The 16,672-nt window shown below is 39.8% G+C and overlaps 3 protein-coding genes across 3 annotated transcripts; 1 reads left to right on the top strand and 2 right to left on the bottom strand.

Annotated features, from left to right (window-relative positions):
- Positions 1–4,335: 4,335 nt before the first annotated feature.
- Positions 4,336–8,513, bottom strand: SARC_09305 (hypothetical protein). The gene has a single exon (XM_014296685.1). The coding sequence runs from the start codon at positions 8,302–8,304 to the stop codon at positions 6,454–6,456; it is 1,851 nt and encodes a 616-aa protein (XP_014152160.1). The 5' UTR covers positions 8,305–8,513; the 3' UTR covers positions 4,336–6,453.
- On the top strand, positions 4,362–8,501 carry SARC_09306 (hypothetical protein). The gene has a single exon (XM_014296686.1). The coding sequence runs from the start codon at positions 4,376–4,378 to the stop codon at positions 5,822–5,824; it is 1,449 nt and encodes a 482-aa protein (XP_014152161.1). The 5' UTR covers positions 4,362–4,375; the 3' UTR covers positions 5,825–8,501.
- A 953-nt stretch (positions 8,514–9,466) lies between the features above and the next one.
- Positions 9,467–15,436, bottom strand: SARC_09304 (CK1/CK1/CK1-G protein kinase). The gene is made up of 6 exons (XM_014296684.1): positions 15,180–15,436; positions 13,100–13,359; positions 12,477–12,602; positions 11,584–12,006; positions 10,590–10,676; positions 9,467–9,730 (listed from the first exon to the last, which is right to left on the bottom strand). Exons 1-6 carry the CDS (start codon positions 15,244–15,246, stop codon positions 9,611–9,613), a joined length of 1,083 nt encoding a protein of 360 aa, XP_014152159.1. The 5' UTR covers positions 15,247–15,436; the 3' UTR covers positions 9,467–9,610.
- Positions 15,437–16,672: the final 1,236 nt, after the last annotated feature.

Raw genomic sequence — 16,672 nt, 5'->3', positions numbered from 1 at the left:
TATATATATACAACACACACACACACACACACACACACACATATATATATATATATATATGTGTGTGTATTTGTGTGGGAGTACAATGAAGGGATAACATTGTGAGACCGTTCATTGATAACTATATTGTCTTTGCGGGGTACCTTCATGTTGATGGGACAAGGTGTCACAGCTTGTAGTTGCGAAATGAAAGTTCAGCGAATGTGCGGGCACATACTCAAGTCTATGTTATCGCGGTTAAAGGTTATATTCCTATCACAACTTATGTTATCTGCATAAACATTCTCCTTGTATTCTACTGTGGCGCTGTGCCTGTGCCCTGTGGCAACAGGTGTAGTTGCCTTAGAATAAGTAATTGTATCTGCGTTCTGCATATCCCGTTTCACCTTAGTAAATTTTCGCTTGTTGCGAACCCATAGTGTAAAACATAGGCTTAGTTCAATTTAGAAGGCTAAATATACTAGCTAGTAGAAGAGAGGCCAGAGCTGACTGCTGAGAGCTGAGAGCGGAAATATGGCCCTCTAGAAAAGAATTAAGAATAAAGTAGCAGGTCGAACTAACGTCCGTACATTGTACAATTGAATTTGTACATATTCTATTTTTTTTTTAAATATAAATAATTTCAAAACAATTATATTGTTTATAGCCCACTCAGATAGTACTCCTGCTCAGTAACTGTAAATAGTCTGTGTTATGTATTTATTTTTTTGCTCTTACTCTGCTTTTGAGGGACCTTTTTTTATTCCGAAAGCTACATTTTTTTAACACTATTTTATATGACTTTTATAAAAAAAATAGTAAAAAAAAGTAAATCTGCAATAGGCATATTTTTAGCCATTGAGTCACACATAGATGACGTCACACATCACAAGTGTGTACAAAAGGTGCGTAACCGGTGAACCGCACATGTTGCCAAAATGCCTAGCCCAGAAAAAAATACAGTGATTTGAGATTTCTCTCGCTCATCTTCTTGAAGTTGTGTGTGACTTGTAGTTGTATAATTGTTTTTTAAAAACAAAGTTGTAAAGTTGTAAATAAATATTTACAACAGGGTCATCAGTCAGCCTCGCAGGCTCGCAGTGTTCACAATTTCGCATCATGTCTACGTCACTTGGCGACAGCCAACAGAGGCCAATCACCAGTGGCAAGTTGACAATTGACAATGAAAATCTCAAAATCAGAAATTTCAAAATCGAAAATCCAACGTCTCGCTATTCTCGTACCATAAATAAATAGTTGCGGGAGAAGAGAAAAGGTTCAACAGCACATGACATGCCGAATGGCGGGATTTTGGGGGTGGTCCGGTTGGTCCCCCCTCTAGGATTCAAAAGTTTTCCATAGCCTTCAGACTTCCAAAAGTTCAAACAAAAGCTGCTGGGAGTATTTGTTGAAATAGAATAGAGCCAAAATACTCTCTAGTAGTAGTCAGTTAGTCACTGGAGTCTTCTGGAATCTGTACGATAGCATTCAGGGAGTCAGAACTCAGGCCCTCAGAGACTCTCAGTCTCTCTAGTCTCTACTCTCTACACTGAGAGAGGAATAGAGTTGGGAATAACTGAAGACAACTGCTGGACAGGGAGACTTCTTGTTGTGGAGATTGGAGAGTGGAGACCCAATAATAGTAGAGAGAGGGCTGGGTCTGGAGTCTAGACTCTCTGCTGGAGACTGGAGGGCTGGAGGCCTGTCCTGGACTCCTGGAACCTCGGCAGGACGATTCCAAGTTTCCAACACTCTTCCCCAGCTATTTTCCGAGAGAGAGACCACTTAACACATCAAACATGGCCGTCAGCCGTCAGCCGTCAGGCCGTATGTATTTATTTTTTACGATTTTTTCAAAACAAAAAGTAATACAAATAATAACACGATTTTGTTTATTATGTATTATATTTAAAAAAAAATACACACATATTTTTATAAAAAACAAAACAAAAACAAAAATATAATACAGACAACATGCCACGAGTGTTTGATATTTATTTACCTTAACATAATTGAAAATAGTCGTCGTGACGGCGGTGACGCCGTCTGCGGTTCAGCCTCCTCCTAGACCCTAAATACTAGTCTGACCTCTGAGACTGAGGGCTGTCACTCCTGTGACTCCTGTCTCAGAGTTTCAAGTCTCATTACTCTCAGTCTCAGGGCAGGCCCTCTCTCTGGGGATATTTAGTGTAAAGGAATGTCTTTATACGGCACTGGTGACAATAAAATTATTAACCACCTCAAGCCCAGTTTCCTAACAGTCTCATACTAGTACATTTCGAGTTTAATTTGCTTAAATATAGGTGTATTAATGTAATTAGCGTGATTTTAAGCACTTGTGAGATGTGTTTGTTTTCTGCCAGGTTGTTTGATATCTGTCGGCTGAAAGCGTTCGACTTAAATATTAGATATTGAAGCGCGGATACAACCCATTTGTTGCACTTATGACAGGTCCTTGTCGGTCTTAAGGGCTTGACATATGTTAGCAGTTAGACACATGTATATAGGTGTCCTTTGTCGTTTCACAGTTGATACTATTCGTGTCTAACATACGTCGGCCTCTCCTCTGAGGCCGACAAAGAACTAATACAACAAGTGCAATAAATAGGTTAAAATCACGCTAAATACATCTTAAAAGCAAAGTAAACTCGAAAAAGTATAATTATGAGACTGTTAGGAAGCTGGGTCTGAGGTGGTTAATAGTTTTATTGTCACCAGTGCCGTATATAGACATTTGGTCAAAGGCAAATGGCAATTTTCCCTGACATAGAAATGCTTATATTTATTTTCTATTTTGTTTGTTAAACCCCCCCCCCTCCCCAAATATATATTGTGTAGCTGTTCGGCAGACAATTTCAGTCTTCAATGACTTCAGACTTCAGTTCAGACGCTCGAGCCAACTCTTGAGTCTCGACTGTCAAGTCTCAACAAGGATTTGTTTTTGTTCTGTTGATTTTTTACTGTGTATTTAAAAAAAACAAACTACATGGTGCATAGCCGTCAAAATAAATAAATCGCGAGGGAGTGACAGAGAGCCTGAGAGGTTGCCAGTTTCCATGATGTACTGTCCATTTGAATTTTGACGATTAAGTAGTGTTAACCAATAGAAATATAGTGTAAATACAAATTAGAAGTTGACCGATGAATATCTGATTAGCCAATAAAACAATTTGAGAACAAGAATAAAACGTACTCGTACTGTCGTACATAGTCTCGTAGATAGTCGTAGATAGTCGTCCAGTGTGCCGACTCACTGTCGAGAGTTCCGACTTCCTTCCACTGTACTGACTAAATAGAGAGTGAGTGACTAAAAATAAGTGTAGTAGTGTACACCTTTTTTTTCTTCCATAGCACTCTCTACTAGAGTAGTCTCTAATAAGTGATCTGAAACTAAGACTATAGTCTATACTCGATTACTCTCTCTCTATAGAGTCTAAGCCTATTTAAAATATTGCCTATTACGAAGGCTATTTTTTTATCAAAAACATAAATGCTTTTTTAAAAATCTGACACTGGACTCTGGAGTGCTTCAGCATTTCGGATTTCTTTAGTTTAATAACAGAGGGCTATGTTTGTTTTGTAAAAAAAGATGTAAATATTTTTCTATAAATACATACATAAATACATAGCCTTCTGGAAATTCTAAACAAAAATAAAAGCTCTTTTTTTAGAAGTGCCTACAGTATTTATCAAGAGGGCTATATGCTGAAGGTGCTCAATCCTATTTTTATACATCTATTTACATATATATTTTAGAAAAAAAAGGACAGCTGGCAGGCGGGCAGGGAGCCAGGGACCGCAGGGTGTTACTGTGGCAGACCCCATAGTCTTGATCTGAGTCATCCGACTCTGGACTCTGGAGGCTCCGACCTCATAGAGCCAGACCCCTGCTGAGACTTCAGACTTGGCAGTTGGCACTTAGCTGCAGGAGGAGAGTTGTTCATAACTTCATAAACACATAGCCTTATGATTGTAGTAAATATTTATAATACATTATGTACTGAACTGTACATGTGATTTTTGGGTGTTTTGTTTCATAGCCTTCTAAATTATACATTTGTTTGTTTTAGTATTGCTTTTTAGAAAATATCGAAAAAAGACTCTTTTTTTGGGTTTTTTTAATGAAAATAGTAATAATAGTATTTGTAATAAAAAAGCAGCCACTGTGAATGTTTGCCGATTGTTGAGAGTGAGGGGATATTTTTATTTAATGAGCTACATACTGATAGCTGATAAGCTGAACATGAAGCCGAAGGATATCATGTCGTCACGGGTTCGTTGATAAATGCCTATCTCACAATTTATACATGTGTGTTTACAAATACACAATATATATTTATATGATAGATATTTGTACTTTGTATTCACAATTAAACATCAATTGCTTCTTTCAAAAATGTCAGGTACAAGTGCAATCGACACAAACACAAGTCGGCTTGTGAATTGTCAGCAATGTAGTCTGGATAGCAAAGCGTCATATTCGATACATCTAGAAAAAGATTTGTATTACACTGGTGATCAACTATCAGGCTACATTGATATAAGGACTTCTGAGGCAACGACTCTAAGTGTATTGCACGTAGCTATTGTTTGCCGCGTCAGGTGGAATGGCGGTGGTGAGGATACTTCCAGTCAGACTCTATACAGCAATACAAAGATAATCGGGCGAGATTATCCCATCATGAAGGGACAAACGCAGATTCCATTCACATTTGGCTTGCCGGATGATGTTGCACTAAGTAGCGACCACGCACTCTACTCCATCAAGTGGGACGCAAGACTTGTAGAATCTGACTGGACCCCGGTGACGTTTCTTCGCTTCACCATGTCGGCTTTGTACTATGCGCAAACGACTATAGGTCCAAGAGTTCAGCAGGAAGTTGAGGTAAAGAGAGGTAACCCGACCTTTCGTGCAGAGGTTAGTCTCTCCCGCGATGTGTATCGGGATGGTGAACCGATTGATGTGCGATTAGCTATGCACAGGAACGGCGCGGTCGTCAAAAGCGTCAAAACATGCATTACTCAACACGTATTATATTATAGCGGCGTTGAAGGTGATTACAAAGAACTTTGTCAGACCACGATGGATCACTCGGAATTACGGCACTTGTCTGGCAAAAAGAACTGGTCGAAAATTGGGTCAACAGCAGGATCTACATGTATCCGTATGTTCAGTTGCACTCCCCACGCACCGGAAGGACAAGGCAAACAAGTTGCTGTGCAGAAGATGAAAGATAGTGACGGAAGAACCTATTCCACCTTGTTAGTACCGAGCACTACTGCTGAATGTACCGAAACATTGAAATCAATTTCAGTTAGCTACTCATTAGATACTACCATCCAAATACGAGGCGGCAAAAAAGTGCATCTCTCGGTGCCATTTACACTACAAGGTAATCTCCCAAGAGACCTCAATGAATACAACAGCCCAGTTGAGATTCAGAATTGCTTCACATTTGCAATCTCAGTCGAACAGCCCCCCGTGTATGATAATTACAACACCGCTTCTGTTAAGTCATATACGTGCCTTCGACCAGAATCTGAATCTTTGGATTCCTTATTTGCATTAGCGCAAATGACTTCCGTGCCAGAAAAGAAAAGGAGGTTCAGTCTGAAAACTTTACCGTCTCTTCGGTCTGTCATTGAAGGTCGTCACAATGGAGACAATCGAGTGGTCGACGAAGACATTTTGTTGTCGGAGATGGGTGTGGCGTCGAGAGCTAATAGGTTATTTCGAAGTCAATCCACTGTATCGCAATTAGAAACAAGCCACTTTCAAAGGCGACACACATATGCTGAACATTTACCCATCGGCACCACTTTATCCTGTACTCTGGTTGAGTAGTTCCGTTCTAATAAAGGTTGCATACGACAATCCACACCCGTTAGATACTCTCGGCTTTTACAGTGTTCCAAATTTGTTCTGGTCTGCATTTACAATTTGAATAAAATCGAAGACCGTTGCTGTTTCATGACGAGCGGTTCAATCTAAACAGATATGACTAAAGCCTCACTAATTGCATCGTGGGAAGCTTAATCTGCTACTATCACCACACAAAAGGTTTTAATATATATATCGAGGTTATTCGTGACCTTCAAAATGACGGGTGAGTCTTCTAGATAACTTCGCACTTATGATTGTAATGTAGAACTTCATGTACATGCGCGAGCCTATCTATTTCTTTCATGAGCGTACTCTCACGCGGGCGTCTTCCGTCCCTGCATACTGAAGCTGACAGCAAACTACGACAGTCAGAACGGTCTTTACTTTGCCACTAATCACTCCATTCCGGAGAGCGTTGATTGTTTCCCTACGATATGTGATAAGACTTCACATGTTCGGCTGACAGTATTCTCTAGCGCTTTCCATTTCTTCAAAAGCGCTCCTCTACTTCCAAAAAACCTCTTAAGGGGGTGGGATTCTAAATAATCTCGATAAATATCTTGGCGGTATATCCACATCCTCAGGTTCGCTCATTCCAAGCCCATGCGCGTTGCTTGGTCTTTATCGTGCGTTATCCACAGAGCAGTCATTTTCTGCTCACTGACGTACTTCCTAACACTCTTTTCTACTAAGACTTTGGTGTGGTGATCTAAGGCACTCGTGCTCTCGTCCAATAACAATACTTGTGGGCGTGACGCTATAGAAAGGGCAACAATCACACGCTGAGCTTCACCTCCAGAAAGCTGGGTCCATTCTTTATCTAGACTATCAGGTTCCATACCCCACTCCAACAGCAGCTCAGCAGTTGTAGTCGCCATTTCTTCGTATCCTGGAGAAACATATTCTTGTGCTTGATTCTTTAGATCAAGAATCTTAGAAGACCTAGCGTTGACTGTAAATCCCACCACCTCCCGTATAAACATTCTTGGTGTACCAGGTATACCGATTTTGTACTGCGTGACATAGCGCACCTGCTGTCTCCAGTGAGGCATGTCCTCAAAGTGTGACCTGCACTTACCGTTCAAGGTCAGCTGCCCGGCATCGTGCGGGACCAAACCTGCTACCAGCTGTAATAACTGAGACTTGCCGGCGCCGGAGGGACCCATGACGGTTGCAATCTCGCCATGTTTCAGCGTAACACACATATTGTCAAACAGTATACGCCTCGTGAGCTGATCGCTTACGCTACGACTTTGGTGGAATCCCTTTATCGTGGTGGTGATAGGCACACTACGTGCAATATGCTTCAACTCCAAGCAGGTGCTTCCGTGTTCGTGCGAATTCCCATTCAACAAACGTACGAAGATTGTGTTTTGTCTGGCCTTGTAGTCCGCAATTAACTGATCCGGGCTCTTCTCCTCATCACTGTATCCGCGAGCGCCATTCGTTTCTCCGTCTTTACTACCATCCTTTGTAGCAATTTCTTCATAGCCATTCTTGCTCTTCGAACCTCTGCATGCACAGCTCAACGCCGCCGTGATACACAAGAAGGCCTTGCTCAACCACCCCTTTTGACCGTCATCCTTCCTGCCAAAGATGTTCTTGGACAGTGCATGATTAGCGTCAAAACCCACACGTAAGCATACATACAGCACAGTTAACACAGTGCCGAAACAGCACGCTGCAATCAGGTACATGATAAGAATCTGATACTTGGCAGCCTCCTCCGGTGGTGTTCCCCCCAGGACTTGGCCAGTCATCATACCGGGAATGGATATCAACCCAATCACAGCCATAGAGTTGAGTGTGGGCATGATACCTGTCCGTATAGCATCACGCAATAGACGCATGGTTGCTTCGTGCTTCGTGGCACCGAAGCTCAGATACAGTTCTATTTCGGGTGCCTTTTCGACCAGGTTTGCACTGAGCGAATTGAGTGCAAGAGAGATGCTAGTGATGCAGTTGCCCAACAGCATTCCAGAGATAGGAATCACATACTGTGGATCGTAGACCGGGCGTGGTTGTATGATAATCCCAAACGCAAAGGATGCGAGGACGCTGACATTAACTACCATAGCCCCCAAAATAGCCCAGAACTGGCCCACAAACCAAAACTTGGGCCGAGAGGACGCCTCATATGCTGCCAATAGTATCATCAAGGTCAGATACAATAACACCACACTAAAATGCGTCTTACCCCATCCGAATATAGGCACCAGAACGTAGCCCACTGCGATCATCTGAACGAATGTGCGTATAGATGAGATACAAATGTCGCCAATAAGGTGCAAATCAAGTGCGTATGAAACCCCACAATAGCAAAAAAGTGGGATCATGGATAAGAATAAGTGTATCATGGAAACCGGCACTACGGGTTGGTGATGTCCGTTAGCTTCTGGCACAGATAAAAACCCGAACGCATCGCTCAGTGCTTCCATCATGACGTTTAGCTTATCACTTTTAACTTATAAGAATGAATAGGGTGATTCAATAGCATACGTAATGCTATCTGCCATGCAGGTATCTTGGATATGTGGTCCAGGTATACTTCGGGAATGGATGGGAGTTGCAACTTATAGTTAGTGTATGAGCATTCGGCATCTATTATGTAACTAAACAAAGCTTTTCTTTGGGTCTGTAGACTCTGTGCTGAACATATGTATCTAGTCAAAAATATACATCATGCTTTTAGATTTCTCCGTCAGCTTTTTTGGTAGAGCCAGTCGCCAATAATGCGCCATGCATTTCCATTTCAGAATATCATTCGCCATCGAGAGGCTTCAGAATGATCAGATTTAAAAAAGATAAATTGAAAGTTTCCATTGGCAGTAAATTTCATAACCTCCTAAAAAATAGAAAGAAGAGTCTGTTTTAAAAATTGAACTTCAGTGACAAGCTATGTATCTGTATTTTAGAAGGCTATGCTATGTTTGCAATTAGAAAGTCCACATCATGTCTATCATGTTTGGATCAAGTCCCATATGGTACACATTTTGATTCGTCATACCCTAATTATTAGGTATGGTTTTTTCGGTTTATTGGCGGAGGGTAATATTTGTGGGAAAATCCCACTTTTAATTGAACAGCGAAAGATTAAGAATATACTATAAATAGGCAAGCACAGATTGATACGTGGTTAACGGATTTATAATGACTTTTATTCGAGTTGGTTTAAACTAGAGTAGTTCTTATAGAATATTATTAGTCATTTACAGACCAACCACTGGCCACATATTAAAAAAAAAGAAAACTCGACAACCTAAAAAAACTTTCGAGTTTCCTAACCCTATGTATTTACCGAGTACATCTTTTAAGGCTCTCTCTCTATAGTAGAGAGAGTAAATACCGACTACAGAGAGATGTTCACGTTTTAGAGATTAGACAGCAATCTATTTGCCGTGTTGTATTGAAAATGAAGTGTCGATGTCAATTAAACGCATCTTACTCGAAACTAAATAAATTCGACTGCGACAAACGGATCCAGAGGCAAAGCAGTCTTCTAAAACTAACATGAGGGCGCAATTTCATGAAATAGTACCGCCACATATATGTTCCTAACTTCTTCTCACATCGATTCTCAGGCATTAAAGCAATACACCGCAGTGCTAGTTTTGTAAGGCTTTATTATATATATCTTCGGTCTGGGACAGCATCGGTTTCTCGGTTTCCAATGCACTTGTACGTATCAATTCATATTACACTAAGGCAAGAAAAGACATTAATCGACCCATTCCGTCAACGAATGGTTCATTTCTTCTTCTTGATCTTCCAGAAGCAGCACGTGGTGTAGTCTTGGGTCTCCGTTTTGCGTGCACTGGCCTTAGTGGGTTGTGCGCCAGCCGCAGGTGCCCCTCCAGCCGCCGCGGGCTGATTGGTGGAGAGATAAAAGCACATACGGTAATAAATAATTGTTAGTTGACGGGGTCGATTACTAAGAGAACAAAGTGCATAGTAAGGTTATAGCACCTTAGCGTACGTGAGAAGGTAGACGAACTGTCGGTTGAGTGTCAAGGTAAATACACACGGGTCTCTCCGTCAATTCAAGAAGATAAAGCTATGAAATGTCCACATTTAAACGTGCGCACCCACGAGGAGAATATTAAATACAGATAAACCAAAGCCGACCCAAAGGCACACTCCAGCAAACATCGTCCGCGAGATAGCAGAGGCACTACACTCCGGCAAATGCCAAGAGACCCATACGGCAATCAACACGATTGATATAGAGAAAGCGACATGAACTACACCTCGGCGGTTTAGAAAGTATCATTCAGCGGGCTATAACGAAGCCTCCACGAGAACGGATGGCAATACAAACAATCAAATGAATCACACTCAAGCGAGCAGAACGAATGCATAGACCTGAGTGAGATGACACGTACACTCAAACCAGCCGGCAGTTCTCAGGGAGCGTCAGACGACACGCCAACAAATCCAGACATACAGTGCCAGTGGGATGTGCCGACATGACTAATTCGGCTACACAGAACGGTCGAGATCACTAACAAGTCATTAAATGCGCAACCACGGATGGCACTACAGAAGCATTGAAAGAGGCACAGAAGGCTGTGCTCGTTCATGCACAGCAGGACCGTGAAGCACGCAGAGAGTTCGAATAAATCCCACTTCCAAAACATGATACTTCATTCGGGATACTTAAGCACACAAGAACAAAGAGGGCGAGAAAACATTAATAAACTGACAGCAGACAAACGGTAGGACTTACCGCCGCCGCTGCGTTATTGCCCTGGCTCCGTCTTGGTTGACTATCCTTTGGTGGGGATGAGTCTTGGGTTACAGATGGCTGTGACATCTGTACGTGTGAACATAGGCCAGCGTTGAGTTCGATATCGTATACGCTAGGAATAGATGAAAATATACATAAATACATACTTATCAATATGCATGCAAAAATATCAAGTATGTTTTAACGCTTTACCTATAGAACGTAAATATACAGTTTGATAAGAAAATAAAGTCATATACAAATAAAATATAAGACACAGACACACATATATATACACATATACATATATATACATACACAGACACACACATATATATGACCAACATACAAGAAATACAAAATAGTAATTTTCGCAGGCTTACTTGTGGCTGATACATTAGCAACAAATAAATAAAATGTATAGCTCTATCTATATTTCTGTTATATATGTAAATATGAAATATAGCATAAGTCGGAAACAAGCAGAAATGGATACACACACACACACGCGCATATATATATATATATACGCACACCCGTACATCACACATACAATATACATACGTACATATACACCAACACACATAAATCAATATAACAATGAATATGAATGTATAGATATGTATATTAGTATACATACATACACATAAATATATTGATAGACATAGACGTGCACATAAAAAAAAAATACATATACGCACACACACACACATATATATATATAAATATATAATTTATAAATATATATTTATACATACATATACATACATACATACATATACATACATATACATACATATACATACATACATACAGACTGATAGATAGATATAGATAAAAGATGTATATACTTTCACATAAATTTCTTCACTATGCACTTTCAGGATGCATCCGCTCACGGTCCATCCTAATACGATGGCGACAAGCGGTACCTGCTCACTACATAACTACAGCACTACACAAAGGAGACGCGCTCATCTCATTGGCTACTTACCACCAGCTCAGACCAATCAAAGATATCATCGTGTACCCAACCACCATCCGAAATAATCGTTGTAAATAACTTTCGTAAGTAGTTGTAGTCAGGCTTCTCGTCGAACTTGAGACCCCGCGAGTACCTGAGGTACGCTGCCATCTCCTCGGGGAATCCTTTGCACAGCTCTTCAATAGGCGTGGCCCGCTTAGTGTCCCCAATCTTCTGGTATCTCTCCTTCAGATTATCCGCTTTTAGTCCCTGCCACGGTAGGTTCCCTCTGAGGAAATACATAAACATATGCCCCAGCGCCTCGAGATCGTCGCGTCTGCTTTGCTCTCGACCCAAGTGTGTGTTGATACTCATGTAACGCGCTGTTCCTGTGAGCGATTTGTGCTCACGGTAAGGGATATGTCGCCCCTCAAAGTCAATATATTCTTTTGCCTGTGCAAGGGTGTATGGGAAGGGCCGTAAGCAGGGTGTGTGGGGAAGACAGCGGAATACTTTGTTTTGCAGATGCAGGAATGGGCGTCATGTATAAAGGCATATGCTTGTACACGCACCGTATATATAATTACAGATACCTATACATATATATACACAGATACACGATTGGATATACACATAAATCACAAACGTAGTGGAATCCCTGGTACAGTACGCAATTAAAACGTGCAGTATTCGTCCAGAGTACGTGTATGCACGTGTGCTTGTGCATATGGATGAAAAGCAAATGAAGATTGAAAAATTCCTCTGCGCCTATATTCCCTGACGAGCAAACGCATTCATGCTTGAGGCAAAAAAAAAGGGCAATATATCAAACTCTTCCTTGTGATTATAGGCATATTTGTTTTAAACTAGACATATCATAGTAGACCATACACAACACTGAGCACGCTATGACAGTCACTTACCAACCCGAAGTCGATCATGTATACTTTGTTTTGCTCCTGATTTTCCTTGCGTCCTGTCAAGAAATTCTCTGGTTTTGTATCGCGGAAAATGATGTTTTTGTCGTGCACCTTCTCCATTCGGAACAGCTGTTGTGGGTCAAGTGAAGATCAGGCGTGAGTGAGCTCGGTATGCCACGAATACGGGCAATAGTGTTGTGCGGGTGGATCGACAGAATGGATGTATGCGTCATGGCAGGAAAAGAAACCAACATTGTATATCACAGTTTCGCAAACGGCATATCCCGAGCTGAAAAAAACAAACAAACAAAGAAGTAGAGATTAGAGGGCGTGGTTTGTATAAAGCCGATAGGTACTTCGGAAGTGGACACAGGCAGGCAAGCACAACGGCCATCTAAGCTCCAATCGATCGAATCCTATATATATATATATAAACACACACACACACACATATACAATATAAATATAATACAATACAATATATATATATATATATATATATATATAAATATTAAAATATATATAATATTCACCTACATGAAACGTTCATACGGAAGTAAATTGCGGGATATACAACGAAAACTACATGGCAACAAAGTGGCGTGCAATTTCCGGGCAACACCTACCAACTGAATAGCGATTTGACACACGGTCTTGATCGTGAATTTCCGGTTACACAAGTCAAACAAGTCTTCCAGACTGGGCCCCAGCAGATCCATGACCAGGGCATTGTACTTGCCAGCGGGACCGAAGTAATGTACTCGGGGGAAGCCATCCGTATTTGTTAAGGACTTGTAGAACCGATACTCTAGGTGTAATTGTGGGGACCGCGTTTTAATCGGCTCTAGCTTAATGGCCACATCTTCATCGTTTTGAAGATCCTTGCCTGAGAGGTGCAGAGGTAGGGAATGAGTTGACGGACCGTTGTACTTTGAGTGGTTTAGGACAGATACACACCCGTGTTGTTCAATTAGACATACACGGTGAAAATAACTGCCGAGGTAAAGCATACAGAGAATGTGACTTCTGCAGGTACATGTAGTCACCACATATGAAATTATATAAACGAACTCAACACCTGCATCCATATACATTTCAGCGTAAGAATACATGCACAGTTATATGCGCACATCCCACCCGCAACTACTGCACATGGTGCAAAAGAGCATCAGTGAATGTGCATAGTCATAAGAACATAGACACAATCAGAACATAGATGCTGAATGATATCTACAACCTTATGACTCGCATGTCATTTTCAACATACATGATTCTCACGCAGTCTTCAACATGAAAAAGACTGGCATGTACTTCTTATTAAACACACACAATGTACAACTCACATGTGCACAAAAAGTTGAACGCATACAAAAATATGGATTGGTAAATCACACCATAGTATTTGTATACGTATCTATACTTATTGTATGTGTGAACCAAATGCTATTTTGCTATTTACAAGACAAATGGGCACATATTGTAATTTTAATATATCTATAAAAACAATAAAAGTAACGTCCTCACGCACACTTATATATATATATATATATATACATGATTACAGTAGTTTATATACCTATACATATATATGTAAGTATACATATTTATATATATACGCAAACAACAAAAACACCCAAAAGTAACACGCACACACAAACTCACACATTCATGTGTACACAGACACTCATTCACGTGTACACATAGACACACATTCATTTGCACACATGTATACGCACATTCATGTGCACACATACATACGCACATATATATAACACACAAACACACACACACACACACATATATATATATATATACATACATACATACATTTACATACGATAATATATTTATTGATTGAGATGTATTAGATATAGCTCCGTATAGTAGATTCATATGATAAATAAATATGTGTAAATATAAATATGGTTATGCTGTGGTCATTTATATATGTGTGTAGATTTAAACAGTTACGTATACAGTTGCAAGAATACATACATACATTTATATACATATCCATACATATATATATATACATACACACACACACACACATATATATATGTATATATATATATATTCATAAATATAATACATATACATATATATATATATATATACATGTCTGTGTGTACACAAATAGACATTATATATAAATTTATATATATATATATATATATTTATATAAATTTATATATATACACATATTCAAACACAAATACAAACGCACACACACACACGTATACACACACAAACACACAAACACACACAATCATATATATATATATATATATATACATATATATATTTATATATGTAAATACATATATGGACGTATATCTATACATCTATTATTAAATATTCATATGTGTGTTAATTAGTATGTTTAAAAATATATATTTCTTAAGTGCGTACGGAATATACTTCGATTACTTGAAATTCGTGTGGTGCGAGTGTACGTATTAAGATATATGTGCTCGTACAGTGAATAATTGTGATTTTCAGTAGCGCATTGGGCCTTACTGTTTCTGCAGAAGCGTAGCCACATATATTGCGCGACTGTATTGCGAGCGACAACAAGCCTACAAATCCTCGTCCCTACCACCTTTATTGGCTCAGTACAAATTAATGCTCCAGCCCATAAAGCGGATAGGGTAGGTTTCGTATGAGAGTGGTTATTACGGAAATAAAGATTTGTCCTCCACTTACCGAGATGGATGAACCCGAAATTCCCAGCGCCGATCTTCTTCCCAACTCTAAAATTAGGACCTACCATGGTTGTACGTCAACTAAGGTGGTGCCAGGTGTGCAGGCAAACCTAAACCTGTTGAATCTAATCCAAGAGCACGTTTCTATATCGCGCCTGTGTATTGGCGTCGGCTTGTATAGTGAGGTTTGGCATATACTGCCATACACAGAATATACAACGTACTTTAGTTTGCACAGTATTGTAGAGCTGTGTTGTGTTGTGTGCCCGAATTACACTCGGTTTCACCCGCCAATAGATACCTAATACCTATTTACACATTTTAACCATCACTTTGTGCCAATTCACTTTTGACCCAAAAGCCTCCCACAAATGTCCGTAAAACCGTTACCGAACTTTATAATACTGCTTTATTATTTCTAGTTTTGTACCATAAAATCTGATACAACGCCCAAATATTTCAGCTATAGAGTGAATTTGGGAACGATATTTAGGTCTCAATTCCTTTCCTCGGTCAATAGTAGGTATCTCAAGAATGTGTGATGCAATTTTGGTTAATTAGTAGCAAATCAATCAGGTTTTCTGATCTGCAATTTTGGAAACATTCAAATCCAAAAATAGATACTATATAAAGTTGATTGCTCTCAGAGTCTCAGACTGACTCACTTGTAGGAGAAATAGACCAGTACAAAGGGCTGGCTTCATGCACCTACTAGATCTCAAATCAGGATCTCTAATTTTTTTAGGACATATCTGTCCTCAAGCTCGACGTTTTGTTTTGTTTTATTTTTTTCTTCCGAAAAACAAAATTGCCAGTTTAAAAAAAATGAACATAAAAATATGCGCGCGAACATTGCACAACTGCCATAAATAAGCCCATTAAAACCCTCTCGGCCTCTCCTCTCGTCTTGTGTGCGTGTATCGAGATTCGAGAGGGCTATGCAACTGCACATAAATTCAATACATAGCCTCCAAATAGAACATTAAAAAATATTTAAATACAGACTGAGTTTGCCTCGGATTTTGTGAGAAATATGTACGCATTTCAGAACACACATAGACTGAATGAATATTCATAAATAGACCATGACTATTTTGATGGCCATTCTTGTCACCTTTCTGCTACTAGAGCATATGATAGTCTCAATCTACATATACACAGTTACAAATCCACTAGTGTGTTCAGGAAATTGATATATGTCCATTTTAATCGGTGGGTGAGCTATCATAATTTGCAAGCCTATCGCAATGCTAGGCACTGAATTGGTTTTATCAGTTGCTGTCATCTCCATTTGGAGTGTATAAGACCGCATAGCATCTCTTTGAGGTTCATCGCAAATAGTATTTATACGAGTAATAATATTCAGATACAGTTGGTATGGTACTTATCGAAAAAGAAAATATCATAAGTAGTTCTACAATAGCCGTGTATGTGTATAAAATAGCCGTGTATGTGTATAAAATAGTCGTGTATGTGTTCTTGGTTGGTATTATT

This window comes from Sphaeroforma arctica, assembly GCF_001186125.1.
Source record: "Sphaeroforma arctica JP610 unplaced genomic scaffold supercont1.931, whole genome shotgun sequence".
Taxonomy (NCBI): Eukaryota; class Ichthyosporea; order Ichthyophonida; genus Sphaeroforma; species Sphaeroforma arctica.
Note: the sequence above shows the minus strand (reverse complement) of the source record. Positions and strands in the feature narration are given on the sequence as shown.

Coding starts and splice junctions, on each gene's coding strand:
- SARC_09306 (XM_014296686.1), top strand. CDS start 4,376: ATGTCAGGTACAAGTGCAATCGACACAAACACAAGTCGGCTTGTGAAT.
- SARC_09305 (XM_014296685.1), bottom strand. CDS start 8,304: ATGATGGAAGCACTGAGCGATGCGTTCGGGTTTTTATCTGTGCCAGAA.
- SARC_09304 (XM_014296684.1), bottom strand. CDS start 15,246: ATGGTAGGTCCTAATTTTAGAGTTGGGAAGAAGATCGGCGCTGGGAAT. Junction 13,360..15,179: donor TTTCGGGTTCATCCATCTCG/GTAAGTGGAGGA, acceptor TGCACCTCTCAG/GCAAGGATCTTCAAAACGAT. Junction 9,731..10,589: donor GCAATAACGCAGCGGCGGCG/GTAAGTCCTACC, acceptor TCCACCAATCAG/CCCGCGGCGGCTGGAGGGGC.